The 21,213-nt window shown below is 42.1% G+C and overlaps 2 protein-coding genes across 2 annotated transcripts in view; one reads left to right on the top strand and one right to left on the bottom strand.

Annotated features, from left to right (window-relative positions):
* Window positions 1–9,729: 9,729 nt before the first annotated feature.
* On the bottom strand, window positions 9,730–20,127 carry cbr1 (carbonyl reductase 1). Its single transcript, XM_041211816.1, has 2 exons — window positions 19,737–20,127; window positions 9,730–10,367 (listed from the first exon to the last, which is right to left on the bottom strand). The coding sequence occupies exons 1-2, from the start codon at window positions 20,125–20,127 to the stop codon at window positions 9,931–9,933; spliced, it is 828 nt and encodes a 275-aa protein (XP_041067750.1). The 3' UTR covers window positions 9,730–9,930.
* A 104-nt stretch (window positions 20,128–20,231) lies between these two features.
* The window catches only part of setd4 (SET domain containing 4), a 57,488-nt gene continuing 56,506 nt past the window's right edge, over window positions 20,232–21,213 (top strand). The window contains exon 1 of the mRNA XM_041211814.1: window positions 20,232–20,304. Coding sequence (XP_041067748.1) covers window positions 20,232–20,304 — 73 coding nt within the window. The remainder of the gene's footprint in view (window positions 20,305–21,213) is intronic.

A 21,213-nucleotide genomic window follows, 5' to 3' on the forward strand; every position in this document is an offset into this window, starting at 1 on the left:
TGCCTCTCTTCTATGGCTTGTCCATGCCCAGGATCCCTGGGGAAGGAACACGTGGAGTCTGATAGTATGCTTGAGGCTTTAGAAAAGATGAGAAAGGGAAACCAGTGAATTTTAGATCAATTACCTAACATTTGTCAGGAAATTGCTAGAATCCATGATTAAGGATAGAGTGACTGAATACCTTGAGATTTTTCAGCTGATCAGAAGAGCCAACATGAATAAAGGTTAAGTAACATCTGACAAATCTGACTGAAATGTTTTGAAGAAGTTACTTGAGTAGCTTTTTGTTAGCCAAAGGTATTAGTAAGAGATAAGGGGCAAAGGTGGGTATACAGAGTTATATCATGGATTAGCCATGATCTCACTGAATGGCGGAACAGGCTGGAAGGGCTAAGTGGCCTAGTCCTGTTCCTTTATTCCTTCTGCAAACAGGATGAACACCACAAGGACTGGAAGTGAAGAAGAAGAGTCATATAGACTGAAAACGTCAACTCTGTTTCTCTCTCCCCAGATGCTGTAAGACCTGCTGAGTTTTTCCAGCATTTTCTGCTTTTGTTACTACAGTGCTTAATGAACAGTGAAAATAATACTCTTACTTAATTTGATGTTTCCTTTGTTTTATGACTTAGTTTTCCATTAGACGTGTACATTTGTTAGATTATTTTTATTTGGGTTGACGACACTGGGAAAACCCAGTATCTTTTTGTTGGATCATTCAAAAGAGGAGACAGGATCAGAAAGAAGAGTGATTATATATCAAGGAATTTCTGACTTGGCGCTAATAATTTGTACAAAATCAATTTCACTGAGAACCCTTTCTGGAAAATCCAGCATAAATGCTGGCAATTTAAATTTGTACTACATTCTATTAGCCAAAAATAGCTGGTTGTTTTATTCCTTCCCTACTCCAGGCCAAGAGACTAATTCTATGTTAAGTCTGTATTATTTGACTAACTCTAGAGCATGATTGGTGCATGTTAGAGACCGGTGTCCTTGCTAATTTAATGACAGGACTCTTGTCCTGAGTTAAAAAGTCACTGGTTCAAGCTCCATTCTAGAGATAAGTACATAATTCAGGGTCATGCTGAGGGAGTATCTCACTATCAAGAGGAGTCTTCATTTATATGAGCTTTTAAATGGAGGTCCCATTGCCCTTTTATAAAATTCATTCATGGGATGTGGGTGTCACTGGCTAGGCCTGCGTTTATTGCCCTTGTTCAGAGGGCATTTTAAGAGTCAAGCACATTATTGTGGACCTGGGGTCACATGTAGGCCAGATCAGGTAAGGACAGCAGATTTCCTTCCCTAAAGGATATTAGTGAACCAGATGTGTTTTACAACAATTGACAATGGTTTCATGATCATTATCAGACTTAATTCCAAATTTTTTTTTATTGAATTCAAATTCCACCATCTGTTGTGGTGGGATTCAAACCCAGGTCCCCAGAGCATTACCCTGGATCTCTGGATTATCATTCTAGTGGCAATACCATTATGCCATCTCCTCCCACTTTTGGGTAAATATAAAAGATTCCATTGCAATAGTTGAAGTAGAATGGGGAGTTCTCTCTCAGGACTCAGTGATCTCTTTCCCTGACAACTGTTGAAGAGTGAAGCAGACTGTTCACAACCTCAGCCTCATGACCCTGAGATGAGCCCTTCCAAAGGCATAAGCGTTCACTCGCTCCTCCAATGGTGCACTGCAGCAGTAGTGTGTGTCATATAGAGGGTGCACTGCAGCAACTCACTAAGATGTCTTCAACAGCATGTTCCAAACCCACAACTACCACCACCTAGAAGGACAAGGGCAGCCGGTGCATGGGAACACCACTACCTGCAAGTTCCACACCATTCTGTCCTCGACATATATTGCACTTCCTTCATTTTCATTGGGTTAAATTATTACCTAACAGCACCGAATAAATTCACTGCACAAACTGTGGCAGTTGAAGAATGTGACTGACCACCACTTTCTCAATAGGGATGGGCAATATTTATGCCCATATTACAGCAATGAGTTTTTAAAACATATGCGTCAGTCAGAAGATTTAGGATTTGATGTAATTTATTTTTCCCATCAAAGTGGTAAAAGTGGATTTGGTTCCAGCTAAAATGAATCAATGGTGGAACTTAATTTCCAGTTTCCCAGGCTGGTGACACTAGAGAACAGTTACTGGGGGACTATAAAATGTGGTTTAAATTGTTATAATGCATGAGAAATGAATTTCCAATGAATCTGTCAATTTTTTAAAAATTCATTCATAGGAAGTGTGCATCACTGGCTAGGCTAACATTTATTGCCCATCCCTAATTCAGAAAGCATTTAAGAATCAACCGCATTGCTGTGGGTCTTGGAGTCACATATAGGCCAGACAAGGTAAGGGTGGTAGATTTCCTTTCCCTAAAGGATATTAGGGAAAGATAGGTTTTTATGACCATCAGCAATGGTTTCATGGCCATTACCAGATTTTTAATTCCAGATTTTTTCTTGAATCTCACTACCTACCAAGGTGGGATTCAAACCCAGGTTCTCAGAGCATTATCATGGACCGCTAGAACAATAGTCCAGTGACAATACCACTATGCCATCGCCTTACTGCAATCTGTCTAGAAAAGCCATTTTAGGAAGCTATCAAGAGAGGCACCATTTGCTTTCCCACTGAGTAGCAATAATCAGCTGACCAATGTCTTTACAACACAGCATTTTTCAAAATAAAGGGTTTTTTATGCAGTCATGTGGCCATTCGGGGCATCTCCTTCTCATCTCTGCACTACTTGTAATGGTACTTGAAATTTTTCTTCTAGGGTATGACTGTCAATGCTCTTGCCTGTAAACGTTGATGAGAAGGACCAAGGATGTTGTCCAAGCTCAGTGCTGTCCAAGCCTATAATGACAGAAAATAGATTATCTTCTCAAGTCCTAATTTGAGGGCAATAGTGCTACAAACTGAGCCAAGTGAACACTTTGCAATACAAGACCATAATGTAGTTTGTAAGATTAGATAATTGCTGCAGATCTTTGCTTGCAGTTCCTTTGGAGCTGAACCCCCAAGGTGATGTGAGAGTGACTGCTCTTGAAATCAAAGCAGCATTTGACAGAGTGTGGCATCAAGGAACCCTAGCAAAATTGGAATCAATGGGAATCGGGGGGAAACTCTCCACTGGCTGGAGTCATACCTAGCATAAAGGAAGATGGTTGTGATTGTTGGAGGTTAGTCATCTCAGCTCCGGACATCATCACTGCAGGAGTTCCTCAGGGTAGTGTCCTCAGCCCAACCATCTTCAGCTTCTTCATCAATGACCTTCCTTCCATCATAAGATCAAAAGTGGGGATGTTCGCTGATGATTGCAGAATGTTCACCACCATTCACAACTGCAGCAGTCCATGTCCAAATGCAGCAAGACCTGGACAATATCCAGGCTTGTGCTGACAAGTGGCAAGTAACATTTGAGCCACACAAGTGCCAGGCAATGACCATCTCCAGCTAGAGAGAATCTAACCCTCGCCCCTTGATGTTCAATGGCATTACCATCACTGAATCCCCCACTATCAGCATCCTGGGGATTAATATTGACCAGAAACTGAACTGTTCTAGCCAAATAAATACTGTAGCTATAAGAGTAGGTTGGAGGCTAGGAATAGTGCAACAAGTAACTCACCTCCTGACTCCCCAAAGCCTGTCCACCATCTACAAGGCACAAGTCAGGAGTGTGATGGAATACTCTCCACTTCCCTGGATGAGTGCAGCTCACACAACACTCAAGAAGCTTGACACCATCCAGGACAAAGCAGCCCACTTGATTGGCACCACATCTACAAACATTCACTCCCTTCACCACCCAACGCACAGTAGCAGCTTCATAGTGTGTACCATCTACAAGATGCACTGCAGGAATTCACCAAGGCCCCTTAGACAGCACCTTCCAAACTCACGACCACTACCATCTAGAAGGACAAGGGCAGCAGATAGATGGGAAAACCACCACCTAGAAGTCCCCCTCCAAGTCACTCACCATCCTGACTTGGAAATATATCGCCGTTCCTTCAATGTCGCTGGGTCAAAATCCTGGAACTCCCATCCTAACAGCTCTGTGGGTGTACCTACACCACATGGACTGCAGTGGTTCAAGAAGGCAGCTCACCACCACCTTCCAGAAGGCAACTAAGTTTGGGCAATAAATGTTAACCCAGCCAGCGAAGCCCACATCCCATGAATGAATTTAAAAAAAGAGTCACAAATAATTGCACTGAAAAAGCACCCTTCACAGCCTCAGCATGGCCCCAAGTACTTCAGTCAATGGACCGCTTTAGAGGTGTAACCACCATTATTGTGCATGCAAAAGTGGCAACCAATTTACTCAGAACAAGGTCCCAGAAACAACGACAAATAAATAACATGCAAGGACTTTTTTGGGATGGTGGAAAGAGATTGGACAAAACAACAGGAGAAAACCGTAAACAAAAACAGAATTACCTGGAAAAACTCAGCAGGTCTGGCAGCATCGGCGGAGAAGAAAAGAGTTGACGTTTCGAGTCCTCATGACTCTTCGACAGAACTTGAGTTCAAGTCCAAGAAAGAGTTGAAATATAAGCTGGTTTAAGGTGTGTGAGGGGTCGGAGAGAGAGAGAGAGAGAGAGAAGTGGAGGAGGTTGGTGTGGTTGTAGGGACAAACAAGCAGTGATAGAAGCAGATCATCAAAAGATGTCACAGACAATAGAACAAAAGAACACATAGGTGTTAAAGTTGGTGATATTATCTAAACGAATGTGCTAATTAAGAATGGATGGTAGGGCACTCAAGGTATAGCTCTAGTGGGGGTGGGGAGAGCATAAAAGATTTTAAAATATTTAAAAATAATGGAAATAGGTGGGAAAAGAAAAATCTATATAATTTATCGGAAAAAAACAAAAGGAAGGGGGAAGCAGAAAGGTGGTGGGGATGGGGGAGGAGAGAATATACAGCACAGAAAGAAGCCTTTTGGCCCAAACAGTCCATGCTGACATTTACACTCCAATCGAACCTCCTCCCATCCTTCTCCATCTAATTCTATCAGCATAATTCCCTATTCCCTTCTCCCACATATACTTGCCTAAACTCCCCTTAAATGCATCAAAACTCTTCTCCTCAGCTAATCCCTGTGTAGTGAATTCCGCTTTCTCACCACTCTCTGGGTAAAGACATTTCTTTTAAATTTTCGAATTGATTTCTTGGTAACTATCTTACCTTGATTGCCTGCAGTTTTGCTCTTCCCCCTATGTGCAAAGACTCTCTTTGTGCCTACTCTATTAAAGCCTTTCACAATTTTAAACACCTGGAATAGGTTATCCTTCAGCCTTCTCTTTTCAAGAGCAGAGACCCAAGCTGTTAACCTCACAATTCTGGTATCATCCTGGTAAATCCTTTTTGCACTCTCTCTAGTGCTTCTATATTCTGTTAATAATATGGCAACCAGAACTGTACACGATACTCCTCAAGTATGCTTTAAGTAAAGTGTGAGAATGGATGTTATTATTTTAATATTTTGGGTAATATTGTGTTATTTTGTAAAGAATGCTGGGTGTCTGTGTGTGTGTGATTTAATTAAGCTGGGCAAGAGTTTCATAGGAGTCAGGTTGTCTGGGGGTTTGGAAAAATTAAAAGGATAGAGGTGTTAAGTTGCGGCATAAGTCAATAAGTTAGATCTAACATTTGCATTTTTAGATAAGTTGGGAAGTTGTTTGAATATCAAAGGGGAATCAGAGGTGTCAAAAAATGTTTGCATCTTGCAGGAGCCCATTAGGTAAACAAGTAGCGGGAATAAGATCTTTTATTGACCCAAAAACAAAGGTAAGATGGAAACATGAAAGATCTTATATTTGGAAGGATTTTAGTTTCAAAGGGATGTGTGAACAATGGAAATGAGATGAAAGGGAAAAAAGTATATTAGAGTTACTGTAAATAGCTGTTGGAGTAGAGATGGCTGGATAGCTGTTAAGCTGTAGATGGCTGGAGGTAGCTGGAGATCTGAGCTGGCAAAGGAATGTAGTTTGAATCACCTATCCAGTCAAGCCAGAAACGTATTGGACTGCAGCAAGCAGGTTTATTCTGAAGTGGATTCCACCACAAAGTGGAAGAAGATAAAGGCCATATAGTACACCTTTATTGAAGCTACGGCAGTTTGCCTTGTGTAATATTACTGGATTTCATATTAAAATATCTATAAAGGAGCGTTACCTGGAAAGCTTTTACTTTTGGGTTTGACCAAATAGAGAGTTTGGAGGAATGTTTTGTAAGACTAACCATAATTGTGTAACTGTAATCTTGTGTGCTTATGTTTTCTTTTTTTTTCTTCTTAATTAAACTTTTACCTTTAATTTTTCAAAACCCAAAAGTGTTACTGGACATCTTACTGCTGAGATCAGTACATCTTCTTCTCATTATAGAATACAAGATAAGGTTGTGGCCTGTAAATCAAGTTTCCCCCGGGATCTGGTTTGCGCAGCCATTCACACCGACTGTGGTCATAACACAAAGTACTGTGAGATCTCGTACATCAACCCGAATGGACAAGTTGCCATTCAACATCTCATTAAAAAGATAGCTTATACGCTTAAACCATGTTTTCTGATTCACGTAAGCATCTGAAGAGGGTGTTGGTTGTGTCGACTTTTTAAAAATTCATTCATGGGATGCGAGCTTTGCTGGCTGGACCAGCATTTATTGCCCATCCCTATTTGCCCTTGAGAAGGGGGTGGTGAGCTGCCTCCTTAAACCACTGCAGTCCATGTGGTGTGGGTACACCCACAGTCCTGTTAGGATGGGAGTTCCAGCATTTTGACCTAGCAACATTGAAGGAATAGCGATATATTTCCAAGTCAGTATGGTGAGTGACTTGGAGGGGGAATTCTAGGTGGTGGTTTTCCCATCTATCCGCTGCCCTTGTCCTTCTAGATGGTAGTGGTCATGAGTTTGGAAGGTGCTGTCTAAGGGGCCTTGGTGAATTCCTGCAGTGCATCTTGCAGATGGTACACACTGCTGCTACTGTGCATTGGGTGGTGAAGGGAGTGAATGTTTATGGATGTGGTGCCAATCAAGCAGCCTGTTTGTCCTGGATGGTGTCAAGCATCTTGAGTGTTGTGGGAGCTGCGCTCATCCAGGCAAGTGGGGAGTATTCCATCACACTCCTGACTTGTGCCTTGTAGATGGTGGACAGGCTTTGGGGAGGCAGGAGGTGGGTTACTCATTGCACTATTCCTAGCTTCTGATCTGCTCTTGTAGCCACAGTACTTATATGGCTCGTCCAGTTCAGTTTCTGGTCAATGGTAACCCCCAGGATGTTGATAGTGGGGGATTCAGTGATAGTAATGCCATTGAACAACAAGGGACGATGATTGGATTCTCTCTTGTTGGACACTTGTGTGGTGCAAATGTTACTTGTCACTTGTCAGCACAAGCCTGGATATTGTCCAGGTCTTGCTGCAATAGGACATGGACTGCTGCAGTATCTGAGGAGTCGTGAATGGTGCTGAACATTGTGCAATCATCAGTGAACACCCCCACTTCTGACATTATGATGAAAGGAAGGTAATTGATGAAGCAGCTGAAGATGGTTGGGCCAAAGACAGTACCCTGAGGAACTCCTGCAGTGGTGATGTCCTGGAGCTGAGATGACGGACTTCCAACAACCACAACCATCTTCCTTTGTGTTAGGTATGACTCCAACCAGTGGAGAGTTTTCCTTGATTCCCTTTGACTCATTTTGCTAGCGGTTCCTTGATGCCACACTCTGTCAAATGCTGCCTTGATGTTAAGGGTAGTCACTCTTACCTTACCTCAGGAATCCAGCTCTTTTGTCCAAGGCTGTAATGAGGTCACGAGCTGAGTGGTCCTGGCAGAACCCAAACTGGGTGTCAGCGAGCAGGTTATTGTTAAGCAAGTGCCGCTTGATAGCACTGTTCATGACCCCTTCCATTACTTTACTGACGATTGAGAGTAGACTGATGGGGCGGTAATTGGCTGGTTTGGATTTGTCCTGCTTTTTGTGTACAGGACATACCTGGACAATTTTCCACATAGCTGGGTAGACTTTAATGATATGGGATAAGTAAAATAAATGCACTTCAACATTACAGACGGATAAGTGAAATGGTGTTATTCATTCCTCCAGTTAGATATATAACCCCTTCCTCTTCATGGTGTTTTCCTTCTATTGGCTACCACAAGCTCACTCACTGTTCCAGTTTACATCCTCTCCTTGCGATCATACTGTGTGTCTGCCCAGTGGTCCGAATGCAGCAACTCCACCATCATGTGCTTGTTTTGCCACTTTACTCTTTACCAGTGACTCACGCACTGATATCAAATTATCTGCTTATTAGTGCCTGTACAATGTGTTCAAACTAGTTTGACTTTAGCAATTCCAGTTTAACATGTACTATCTGAAACCTATTAACTCTATGTTTTCTCTAAGCTACTTCCTTACACTGAATGGCAATAGTGCTAAGAACTAAGCCAAAATGAGCTTAGCATAGTTTTAAAAACAAATTTTGCAACATCTTTCCTGAAGACACTAAATAGGTCAGGTGCATGATAGGGAGTCAACTGGACCTTAGCAGTGATTAAGGCAATAAATCACTAAGTGAGGTTTCCCTGACAACTCAGCTAGTTTATTCAGAGAATAGCCCAGGCATTCAGAATAAGAAAGCTACAAATTTAATTCCAGGCCTTTGTTGAAAGTTGAGAGCTGCAGGTGAAGGGTGACAATTAGCCTCAGTGCCACAAGGTTGGGAAGGGGAATAAAGATCAGATACTCCTGAATTCTATTCAGCAACCCCTCCTGCGAGCATTGATCTTGTGTTCCCAAGTCAAAGAGTGTGTTGAGACATAGTAGGCTTCTCCATGAAGAATGGCTACTGGATCATATGGTGAACAGTAACTGGAATGAGACAGGCTCCCTTAGGACAATCAGGCACAGGCAAACAGCAGGAGGAAGGGTATGGATAAACTTGAAGAAATAAAGTAATGAACTTCATGGGATCCTCTGGTGGCTTAGTCGGTGAGTACATCAGGCGGTAGCGATTTTAACAAAAGGTGCAGAATACTGAAACGTCATGGGCATGTTATGTGGGAGCCAGAAACAAAATTGTCAGGGTCCTACTATTTAGAAAAGGTGAAAGGAAAGATGACATGATCAATGATGAACAAATGGGCCTCAAAATTCAGCAATGTCCACTTTCAAGTGCCTCACCTGCAAAGTGCGAACAGCATGCACTCAAACAAGAAGACTCAAGTACAGAATTTTGGACCTCAGACATTATCATGTTGAAGGTACAGTGGTCTGTACATCCACAGCTTCACTTGCCAATGTTCAGGTGAGTGATTGGGTAAGATCGTGGGGGTCTGAAGGAAGAACAGCTGGACCTCAGTGTGATAGGTGAAAGCTAGGAGGTTCGCAAAGAACGTTGGAAGGGGTCTGAAGTATTGTTAGCTGGGCTTTGGAGTGCTGGGATGGGGAGCTAAAGAGGCAAGATGATCGGAATCAGCAGGAGATCCAAGGATCTGTAGGCTAGGGTTGGGAATGAGGTTGGGGATCTCGGGACCAGGGGTGGCAGTGAATTAGGTGAGTACTAATCATTTTCTGTTCTGTGCCAAGTAATGAAAATGTTCAGCAAACCTGTTTTTAATCTAGCTAACTTGAACTATTTACAATATCAGCAGCAGGTAATATTTTTTAAGAAGTGCCAAACCATTTCAAGGCAAAATTATTGACTTTAATGAAAATATTTGAGGAAACTAAATTACATAAGAATTAGTTCATGCAAAGCCAGACATCTACCAAGTGAAATGACACCCATTAATTTTGTCAGTTTTTATTAGTATACAAACGATAATCTTCTGTTCTTTTTATCCTCCAGTTTCCTTGTCTTCCCTCTACCACTAGCCTTTAGGTTTACCATTTCTGAACAGTTTTATTGCTTACATACTCCCCATGTGGGCCATCTGCCCCTGCTGGGAGAAGAGCTAAATAAACTGGTGTCACAGCCCCTTCATCTGGGGTCCCAGGGGCTTTGGGACCAGCCATATCTGTTTTTATCCAGCCAGGACAGCAAGCATTCAAGAGGATCCCGTCTGCTGCTCTCTCCTTACTCAGCATTCGGGCATGGATCCTCGAAAGGACAGTAACACCGATCTTTGAAACCCCGTAGGCAGAGGATGGCCACCCTTGTTGAGCGTGGACTCCTCTTTTAGCATCTTCAACAAATTTCTTCATCAGCTCCACCAGTTCCTCTTCCGTGATCGTCGAACTGCGGAATTTCTTTTGGAGTTCTTGGCTGCAATTGTGCAATGCATTGGAACCGGATACACTGGATACATTCACCACTCTCCCTGCAGGTTCAAAGGAAATCAAAATCAGGTTAAGGGAAAACCATGTTTAACTAACTTGCTGGAGTTTTTTGAGGCTGTAACAGAGAAGGTTGATAAGGGCAATGCTGTTGATGTGCTCTATATGGATTTTCAAAAGGCATTTGATACAGTGCCACACAATAGACTTGTGAGCAAAATTCTAGCTCATGGAATAAAAGGGAGAGTAGGCACTTGGATAAGAAATTGGCTGAGTGACAGGAAACAGAGGGTAGTGATAAATGGATGTTTTTCAGATTGGAGAAAGGTTTGTAGTGGAGTTCCCCAGGGGTCAGTGTTGGGACCCTTGCTCTTCCTGATATATATTAATGACCTAGACTGTAGTGTTCAGGGCATAATTTTAAAATGAAGATTGGAAATGTTGTCAACTGTGATGACGATAGTCTTGAACTTCAAAAGGACATAGACATGTTGGTGGATTGAGCAGACAAGTGGCAGATGAAGTTCAAAGCAAAGAAGTGTGAGGTGATTCATTTTGGCAGGAAGAATATGGAGAGACAGTATAAAGGGAGAAACTCTAAAGGAGATGTAGGAACAGAGGGTCCTTGGTGTATATGTACATAAGTCATTGAAAATGGAACGGGCATGTTGAGAGAGCAGGTAATAAACAGCTAGTATCTTAGGCTTTATTAATAGGGGCATTGTGTACAAGAGTATGGAGGTCATGCTGAACTTCTATAGAACAGTAGTTAGGCCTTATCTGGAGTACTGCGTCCAGTTCTGGGCGCCATACTTGAAGAAGGATGTGAAGGCATTGGAGAGAGTACAGAGGAGATTCACAAGAATGATTCCAGGGATGAAGCACTGTAGCTATGAGGATAGATTGGAGAGGTTGGGAATGTTTTCCTTGGAGAAAAGAAGGCTGAGAGGAGACTTGATAGAGGTGTTCAAGATCCTGAATGGTATGGACAGGGGAAATAGTGAGAAACTGTTCCCACTCAAGAGAACATCAAGAAGTAGAGGGCATAGATTCAAAATAATTGGTGGAAGGAGTAAATGTGACGTGAGGAAAAAAATTGCACTTAGAGGGTGCTTGGAGTCTGGAACAAACTTCCTGAGAGGGTGGTGGAGGCAGGTTTGATCGAGGTATTCAAAAGGGAATTGAATTGCTATCTGAAAAGCAAGACTGTGCAAAGTTACGGTGATAAGGCAGGTGGGTGGGACTAGGTAGAATGCTCTTTCAGAGAGCCAGTGCAGACTCTATGGGCTGAATGGCCTCCTCCTGCACTGTAAAGATTCTATGAGATTACATACAAGAACACAAAAGCATACGCAATATTTCTCTCACTCAATTTGATCTTATTTTCTCTTCCCCTAAAGGCACTGAAACAGGATAAGTAATTGTTTCAAGGCTATTGACAAAGCTTGGACACCTCACCCAAATAATCATTTTGCACATTTGAGACGATCGATCTAATATCTAACTATTAGGACATCACAGCTGGCTGCTGATTCTGTCTCAACATCCATGCAAATATTTTCCAGTGAGTGTTATTTGTCTAGAAGCATGAACCTTGACTTTTTTTTGTTCTCTTCCCTCCAATTCTGAGGCTCATTGTAATGTTCCCACCTTCACCCCATTTGAAGTCCACTCACTCGACACAGGTCCACCCACATACAAACTGGGGCCCTTCTGGTTTACAAGCCTGAGTGACAGACTGTTGGGGCCATTGCAGGTCATGTTTTTGAGACAAATAATTTACAAGTGCAATCAGAAGGCTTGGACATCGCAATAGCTGTAGGCTATTCAGCTTGTCAAGCCTTTTCCTCATTCAGTGAGATCATGGCTGATCTGTATCACAGGTATCTCCAGTTTTATACCCTTGTTTATCTAAAATCTCTGGATCTTGTATTTAAAATTATTAATTCAACTAACAACTACTGCTTTTTGTGCAGGATATTTCCACACTTCTGGCACCCTTTATGTGACAAGTGTTTCCTAAACTCGCTCCCCAGTGGTCTGACTCTGATTGAGGATATTCCCCTGGTCTTCCACCAGTGGAAAAGTTACACTGTATCTGCCCTATCAATTTGAGTCCAAATCCCTAAAACCTCAATCAAATTACCACTTAATTGTCTATATTCCAAAGTATTGAAGCCTAATTTATATAATCTCTTCTCATAATCTAACCCTTGCAGCCCTTGAAACATTATGGTAAATCAGCACTGCACTCCTTCCAAGGCCAATGTTTAGGTATGCTTGATGTAGTCAATGCTTTGTGCAGCTATAGAAACATTTTGTCTCCTCACACCCTGCCCCCCTCCCCCCACCCCACTGTATTTTCTAATCCTGTAGTTGTAAAGGCCAGCAATCCATCCAGACACTTTGATTAATTTTTGTACCAGACTATTACATTTTAATGATCTGTGTAAAAACAAACTGAAATGTCTTTGGATCTCTGCTGTTCACAGCTTTTCAGTATTTAAATAATACTTGGTTCTATAATCTTTTTTGGTCCAAAATGGATGACCACACACTTGGCTGTGTTGAAGTCCAGCTGCACCACAGTTTTTCCACACTCAATCCATTATTAATGTATCTTTGTGATTTTATGCTCCCGTCTACAATACTTAATATACCAACAATCTTTATGCCATTGGCAAACATGGATATATGGCTCTTTATTACCTTATTTAAGTCTTTAATAAATAGTGAATAGCTGTGGCCCAAGCACAAATCCTAGTGGGACATGACTAGTCACTTCCTTCAAGTCACACACCATCCTGACTTGGTACTACATTGCCATTCCTTCACTATTACTGGATCAAAATCCTGGAACTCCTTCTCTAACAGCACTGTGGGTTTATCAACACCACATGGACTGCAGCAGTTCAAGAAGGCAGATCACCACCACCTTCTCAAGGGTAATTAGTGATGGGCAATGAATGATGGCCTGGCCACATTCATTATCCACATCCCATGAATTAATTAATTTAATACTTTAGTGACTGCGTCAAAAAAAAATCAAATAGGTTCATTTAACATGACCTGCCCTTACTAAATTCAGAAAGTGCTGGAAAAACTCAGCAGGTCTGGCAGCATCTGTGGAGAGAGAAATAGAGTTAACATTTCAAGTCAATATGACTCTTTTTGGAGCTGGTTCCAAATAGCATAGTGGTAATGTCGCAGGACTAGTAATCCAGAGGCCCAAGCTATTGCTCTGGAGACATGGGTTCAAATTTCACCAAGGCAGTGTAAAGACCCACCTGGTTCACTTAATGTCCTTTAGGGAAGGAAATTTGCCATCCTTACCTGGTCTGGCCCACATGTGACTCCAAACCGAGAGCAATGTGGTTCACTCTTAACTGCCCTCTGAAATGGCCTAGCAAGTCATTGAAATTGAGGATGGGCAAGGAATGCTGGCCTTGCCTGTGACACCCACTTCCCATGAAAGAAAAAAAGTGAACAAAAAAATATGTTTGTTAGCAAAATTGAAGCCCATGAGATTAAAGGGAGATTAAAGGCATGGACACAAAATTGGTACATGGAGAGAAAGCAGAGAGGCTTCTTTTAAAAAAAAAAGAGTTGGGGGAAGTGTTCTCCAGGGGTTGGTATTAGGAACCTGGCTTTTTTTGATGTGTATTAATGAATTATACAGCACAACATTTCTACATCTGCAGGTAATATGAAACTCAGAAATAGAGTACACCGTGAGGATAGTAACAAATTTCAGGAGGACATAAAGAGTTTGGTAAAATGGGCAGACTCTTGACTGCTGGAATATTAATCCAGAGAAGTGTGAATTTTACTGGTTTTTAGAAAAATAGGTGCTATGTGTCCATTGCATTTAGTATTTGGGAATCATGTCGATAAGACACTATGCTGATCACGAGTTGGGTACCCAAATGAAAGACATTTTTAAAAATCTAGGGTTTCAGTTGAAGGATGCAAAACCATGAAGAGCAGGTAAATCAGCAAACAGTGATAAAGGTAAATTCAAGACTGGATGGTAAAAATAAACAGGCGGGAGAGGGAAGGATTAAGTCAAGCAAGGAGGAATGCAAACAATTACAAAACAGGAACAGGCCATTGAGCTAAACAAGTCCCCATCTCCATGCTAGCTGATATTGTAAATTATTCTCTTTCCTCAATTACTGTCACCCCTCCTCAAAAAAAACATGCTTGATCTCACAGATATAAAAACAAAAAACGGTGGATGCTGGAAATCCAAAACAAAAACAGAATTACCTGGAAAAACTCAGCAGGTCTGGCAGCATCGGCGGAGAAGAAGAGTTGATGTTTCAAGTCCTCATGACCCTTCAACAGAACTAGGTGAATCCAAGGAAGGGGTGAAATATAAGCTGGTTTAAGGTGTGATGGGGGGGGTGGGGCGGTTTGTTGGGTGGGGGGAGAGAAACCAATATCCATTACAAGCCTACCGACTCCCACAGCTACCTTGACTATAGCTCCTCACACCCTGTTTCCTGTTGATGATCTGCTTCTATTACTGCTTGCTTGTCCCTACAACCACACACCCCCCCTCCACTTCTCTCCCCCCACCCAACCACCCCCACCACACACACACCTTAAACCAGCTTATATTTCACCCCTTCCTTGGATTCACCTAGTTCTGTTGAAGGATGCTTGATCTCACTATGCCCGCAAATTACTCAACTTCTCAATTCTCAACTTTCCTTTCCACTCCAAGGTCCTGAAAAGTATTGTCACCGACTGACTCCCTGTCCATCTTTTTCACAACATCATGGAGTCATTGAGCATAGGAGGCTGCCATTCAGCTGATTTTACCTGTCCTCTTGCAATACCTTTCTAAATAGTAGGAATGACCAGGATTTGTTATAAAGGTAATCAATGTTTTTTTTGTCTAAAATAGCAATTTTTAAAAATTATTTGTCCATGGGATGTGGGTATTGCCCATCCCTAATTTAAGAGTTGGGAGTCACATGTAGGCAATGGTTTAAGACCATAAGGCCACAAGACGTAGGAGCAAAAGTAGGCCATTCGGCCCATTGAGTCTGCTCCGCCATTCAAAGAGATCATGGCTGATCTGATAATCCTCAACTCCACTTTGCTGCCTGATCCCCATAACCCTTGATTCCCTTATTGATTAAAAATCTGTCTATCTCAGCCTTGAATATACTTAACAACCCAGCCTCTACAGCCCTCTGCAGTAAAGAATGCCACATATTGACCACCCTCAGAGAAGAAATTCCTCATCTCTGCTTTAAGCAGATGCCCCCTTACCCTGAGATTATGCCCTCTGGTTCTAGACTCTCCCACAAGAGGAAACAACCTCTCAGCATCTACCCTGTCAAGCCCCCTAAGAATCTTATATGTTTCAATAAGGTCGCATCTCATTCTTCTAAACTCCAATGAGTACAGACCCAACCTACTCAACCTCTCCTCATAAGGAAATCCCTCCATCCCTGGGATCAAACCAGTGAACATTCTCTGGACTGCCTCCAATGCCAGTATACCTTTTCTTAGATAAGGGGACCAAAACAATTCACAGTATTCTAGGTGTGGTCTAACTAGTGCCTTGTATAGTTTTAGCAAGACTTCCCTATTTTTATTCTCCATTCCCTTTGAAATAAAGGCCAACATTTCATTTGCCTTCCCTATCACCTGCTGAACTTATATGCTAGCTTTTTGGGATTCATGCACGAGGACCCCCAAATCCCTCTGTGCTGCAGCTTTCTTCAGTCTTCCTCCATTTAAATAATATTCAGCTCCTCTATTCTTCCTGCCAAAGTGGATAACCTCACACTTTCCCACAGTATATTCCATCTGCCACTTTTTTGGCCACTCACTTAAGCTGCCTATATCCCTCTGTAGACTCTTTGTGTCATCCTCACCACTTGCTTTCTCATCAATTTTTGTGCCACCTGCAAACTTGGTGATAGTACATTCATTTCCCTCATCCAAGTCATTAATATATATTGTAAATAATTGTGGCCCCAGCATTCCTGTGGCATTCCACTAGTTACAGCTTGCCATCCTGAAAATGACCCCATTATCCCAACTCTGTCCTCTATTAACTAGCTAATCCTCTATCCATGCTAATATACTACCCTCAATACCATAGGCTTTTATTAAGTAGCCTTATGTATGGTCCCTTATCAAATGCCTTTTGGAAATCCAAATATATTATATTTACTGGTTCCCCTTTATCTATCCTGCTTGTTACCTCATCAAAGAATTCTAATAAATTTGTCAGGCATGATTTCCCCTTCATTAAGCCATGCTGACTCTGCTTGATAAGGTTATGCATTTCTAAATGTTCCGCTATTACATCCTTTATAATAGACTCCAACATTTTCCCAATGATAGATGTTAAGCTAACTGGCCTATAGTTACCTGTTTTTTTGTCTCCCTCCCTTTTTGAATAAGGGTGTTACATTGGCCATTTTCCAATCTTCCGGGACTTTTCCAGAATCTGAGGACCTTTGGAAGATTACGACCAGTGCATCCACTATCTCTGCAGCTATTCCTTTTAATATCCTAGGATGCAACTCATCAGGTCCAAGTGACCTATCGGCCTTTAGCCTCATTAGTTTCCCTAGTGCTTTTTCTCTAATGATGGTTATCGTATTTATTTCCTCCCTCCTTTTGCCCCATGATTATTTGGTATTTTTGGTATGGTATTAGGTCTTCTACATGAAGACTGATGCAAAGTATTTATTCAACTCCTCTGCCATTATCATTTCCCTAGCCTCATTTTCTAAGGGACCCATATTAACTTTGGCCTCTTTCTTTTTATATATTTAAAGAAGCTATTACTGTTCATTTTTATTATACTTGTGAGTTTACCCTCAAAGTTCATTTTCTCCCTCTTTATTTTTTTTTTGGTCATCTTCTGTTGGTTTTTAAAACTTTCCCAATCCCCTGGCTTACCACTACTCTTTGCCATATTGTATGTTTTTTCTTTCACTTGGATACTATCCTTAACTTCCTTGGTCATCCATGGTTGGTTTATCCCCTTCCTACAATCTTTCTTCCTCACTGGGATATATCTCTGTTGTGAGTTATGAACTATTTTCTTAAATGCCTGCCATTGTTCATAACTGTCTTTTCTGCTAAACTCCTTTCTCAGTCCACTCCAGATAACTCTGCCCTCATTCCTTTGTAATTACCCTTATTTAAGTTTAGCACAGATGTTTCCAAACTAAGTTTCTCACTCTCAAACTGGATGCTAAGTTCCGCCACATTATGGTCAATGTTTCCGAGGGGATCTTTTACTCTGAGATCATTTATTAAACCTGCCTCATTACACATTATCAAATCCAAAATAGCCTGATCCCTGGCTGGATCCACAACATATTGTTCTCGGAAACTGTCCCCAATGCACTCTATGAATTCTTGCTTGTGGCTACCTCTGCCAATTTGATTTTCCCAACCTACATGGAGATTAAAGTTACCCACGGTTAATATACTGCCTTTTTACATGTCCTCATTATTTCCTGATTTATTCTCTGTCTGATCGTATAGTTCCTGTTAGGGGGCCTATAGACTATTCCCACCAATGTCTTCTTCCTCTTGTTATTTCTTACCTCCACTAATATGAGCTCCACATCTTCCGATCCAAAATCATTTCCTGCTATTGTACTTATTTAGTCTCGTACTAACAAAGCTACCTCACCACCCTTTCCTTCCTGTCCTTTCAAAAAGTCACATACCCCTGAATATTTAGTCCCCAGCTTAGATCTCCTTGTATTCATGGTCGTTATCAGAATTTTAGTTCTAGATTTTTATTGAATTTAAATTTCACCATCTGCCACGGGATTTGAACCCAGGTCCGGAGTGCATTACCCTGCGTCTCTGGAATACTGAAGAAGTCATACGGACTTGAAACGTTAACTCTGACTCTCTCTCTCCACAGACGCTGTCAGACCTGCTGAGTTTTTCCAGCAATTTTTGTTTTTGTTTCAGATTTCCAGCATTCGCAGTCTTTTGCTTTTATCTCTGGAATACTAGTCAATGAGGATACCACAACGTCACCACCTCCCCATTTGAGGAACTGCAAGTGGTTGCTTACAGCTCTCAAACAGGAGAGAAAACAAACGAATCATCTAAGGAGTTACATGACAAGCCATGGCTCCTCACAGCCAATCTTACAGTCCTACGTCACTTGATCCCTGAAAAAGCTGCCAATTAGTATCCCTGCTCTTTCTCATGAGCTCTGAAATCATTTTGCTTTTTATCCAGTTTCTTTTAGCAAGTGACCAATTAATCTGCTTCTCCACTTTCCATTCGGGTAACGTATTTCAGATCATAACCATTCACTCAGTAAAATCATTCTGTTCATCTCCCTCTTGACTTTTTAAAAAAAAATTATCACAAAGATAAAAGCAAAAAAACTGTGGATGCTGGAAATCCAAAACAAAAACAAAAATACCTGGAAAAACTCAGCAGGTCTGGCAGCATCTGTGGAGAGGAACATAGTTAATGTTTTGAGTCCACGTGACTCTTCAACAAAACTAAGGAAAGTTGGAAAAGGGGTGAAATATAAGCTGGTTTAAGGGGGTGGGTGGGACAAGAAGAGCTGGACAGAGAGCCAGTGATAGGTGGAGATAACCAAAAGATGTCACAGACAAAAGGACAAAGAGGTGTTGAAGGTGGTGATATTATCTAAAGGAATTTGCTAATTAAGGGTAGAAAGCAGGACAAGCAAGGTACAGATAGACCTAGTGGGGGTGGGGTGAGGGGGAAGGAATCGAAAACGGCTAAAAGGTAGAGATAAAACAATGGATGGAGATACGTTTAAAAATAATGGAAATAGGTGGGAAAAGAAAAATCTATATAAATTATTGGAAAAAACAAAAAGGAGGGGGGAAAATCAGAAAGGGGATGGAGGAGAGAGTTCATGATCTAAAGTTGTTGAATTCAATATTCGAGTAAAGTGCCTAGTCGGAAGATGAGGTGCTGTCCCTCCAGTTTGCGTTGAGCTTCACTGGAAAAATGCAGCAACGCATTGTTTTAAAAAACCAATGATCACAAACCTGTGTTTTCTCACCGAGCTTCCTGCCAAAGGAAATATTTTCTCCCTATCTAGCCCCCATCATGTTGAATACCCCCATTAAGGCTCTATTTCATAATGCTTTCATCAGTTGGTCTCATTGTTACCTTCACAGCAAAATTCAGGCCTATGTTAAAGGCTGTTGCTGTGGAGTTGTTTACCCTTCAGGCCCCATAACCAAATCGTTCTAATGACACAAAGGCCAGCGTGTGTGTTGTTCCGAACACCTGTCTGAAAATGTGCACAGTGCTTCATGCACCAAAACTGGGATGAATGCCTGTGAATGATCCAGGAGAGATTCTTTCAAATGCAAAGTGTGTTTGTTGTCTCCTATGTAAACATTTCCAATGCTCAGTACCTTGGGGTTTGATGATGGGGAGGAGCTCAGTGCACACATCCCTGGTACCGAAGAAGTTGGTCGCCAGAGTCACTTCGGCTTGGGTCCCGAAAGGAGCCGTATCTGCCACTTGAAAGGCGATTCCTGCGTTGTTGACCAGGACGTCGATGCCTCCGTATCCCTGGGACATGAAGTCCCGCAGGTTTCTGATGCTCTGCGGGTCCGTGATGTCCAGCTGGTGGAAAAGCGGCTTCAGCTGCTCCTGCTGCAGTCGGTGCAGCGCCTCTTGCCCGCGGTCCCTGTCCCGGGCGGTCAGGTACACGTCCCCCTCGAACTGTCGGCACAGAGCCCGCACCAGCGCCAGGCCGATGCCTTTGTTGGCTCCAGTCACCACGGCCACTCGCTTGGACATGTTCGCGCGGAGAGCTCGGTCTCACTCAGCGCTGGGTTTCAGAGCTGCAACTGGCTCGAGCCCTGACTCAGCGAAACAGAGTCAGTTTGTTATATTCGGCAGGAATGCGCAGACGCCTCGGGAAAGTGAATCTCAACACGGAATCAGTGCACTTCAGTTCACCTCTCCTGATCTTTGGTTGGTTGACACAAGAAACATTCTAACTAAATTTGTTACGTTTCCTTTTTTTAATGATTTTATTGAGCCTATCAAAGAGGCGTTCGTGTTCAATTATGTTTATTCGGGTTTAATCCAAATAGGGGATTTAATTAATAACCAGTCAGGAGTGGTTATGTAAGTCAGGAATTTCTAACTGGATGTTAATATTTTGCTGAGAATCATTCTTTTCTGCCAATATTCTTATGAAAAACACAGTTTAGATGCAGCCAGATTAAATTTGCTGCACCATCTAATTGTTGGAAAGTGTGTGATTCAATTTACAGTGAAAGTACAGGAATAACAAGAATTTCTGAATCTTAAAGCATTCAGAGATGGGTCAGACTCTGGCTGCTAGTGTTTATATGGCCAGCCCACTTCAGTTCCTGGTCAATGGTAACCTCCAGGATTTTGATGGTGGGGGATTGAGTGATGGGAATGCTGTAGAATGTCGAAGGGGAGACAGTTTGAACATAGGAACAGGAGTAGGCCATTCAGCCCATTGAGCCTGCTCTGCCATTCAATATGATCATGGCTGATCATCCACTTCAATGCCTTTTTCCTGACACTATCCCTATATCCCTTTATGCCACTGGTGTTTAGCAATCTGTCAATCTCTGCCTTAAACATATTCAGTGACAGCTTCCACGGCCCCCTGGGGTTGAGAATTCTAAACACTCACAACCCTCTGAGTAAAAAAATTTCTCCTCATCTAAGTCCTAAGTACCTTCCCGCTTGTGTTGAAATTGTGTCCCCCGGCTCTAGGCTCCCCAGCCAGTGGAACCATCTTACCTACATCTACCCTGTCTATCCAGTTAAATATTTTGTAGCTTTCAATGCGATCACTTGTCATTCTTTGAAACTGTAGAGAATACAGGCCCAGTTTCCTCA

The sequence above is a fragment of the Carcharodon carcharias genome, chromosome 18 (genome assembly GCF_017639515.1).
Source record: "Carcharodon carcharias isolate sCarCar2 chromosome 18, sCarCar2.pri, whole genome shotgun sequence".
NCBI lineage: Eukaryota > Metazoa > Chordata > Chondrichthyes > Lamniformes > Lamnidae > Carcharodon > Carcharodon carcharias.

Bases quoted from the DNA above. Each gene is read 5' to 3' on its own strand.
- cbr1 (XM_041211816.1), bottom strand. From the start codon at position 20,127: ATGTCCAAGCGAGTGGCCGTGGTGACTGGAGCCAACAAAGGCATCGGC. The intron at 10,368-19,736 runs GTACTGAGCATT...TTGAACCTGCAG, and splicing joins CCCCATCATCAAACCCCAAG to GGAGAGTGGTGAATGTATCC.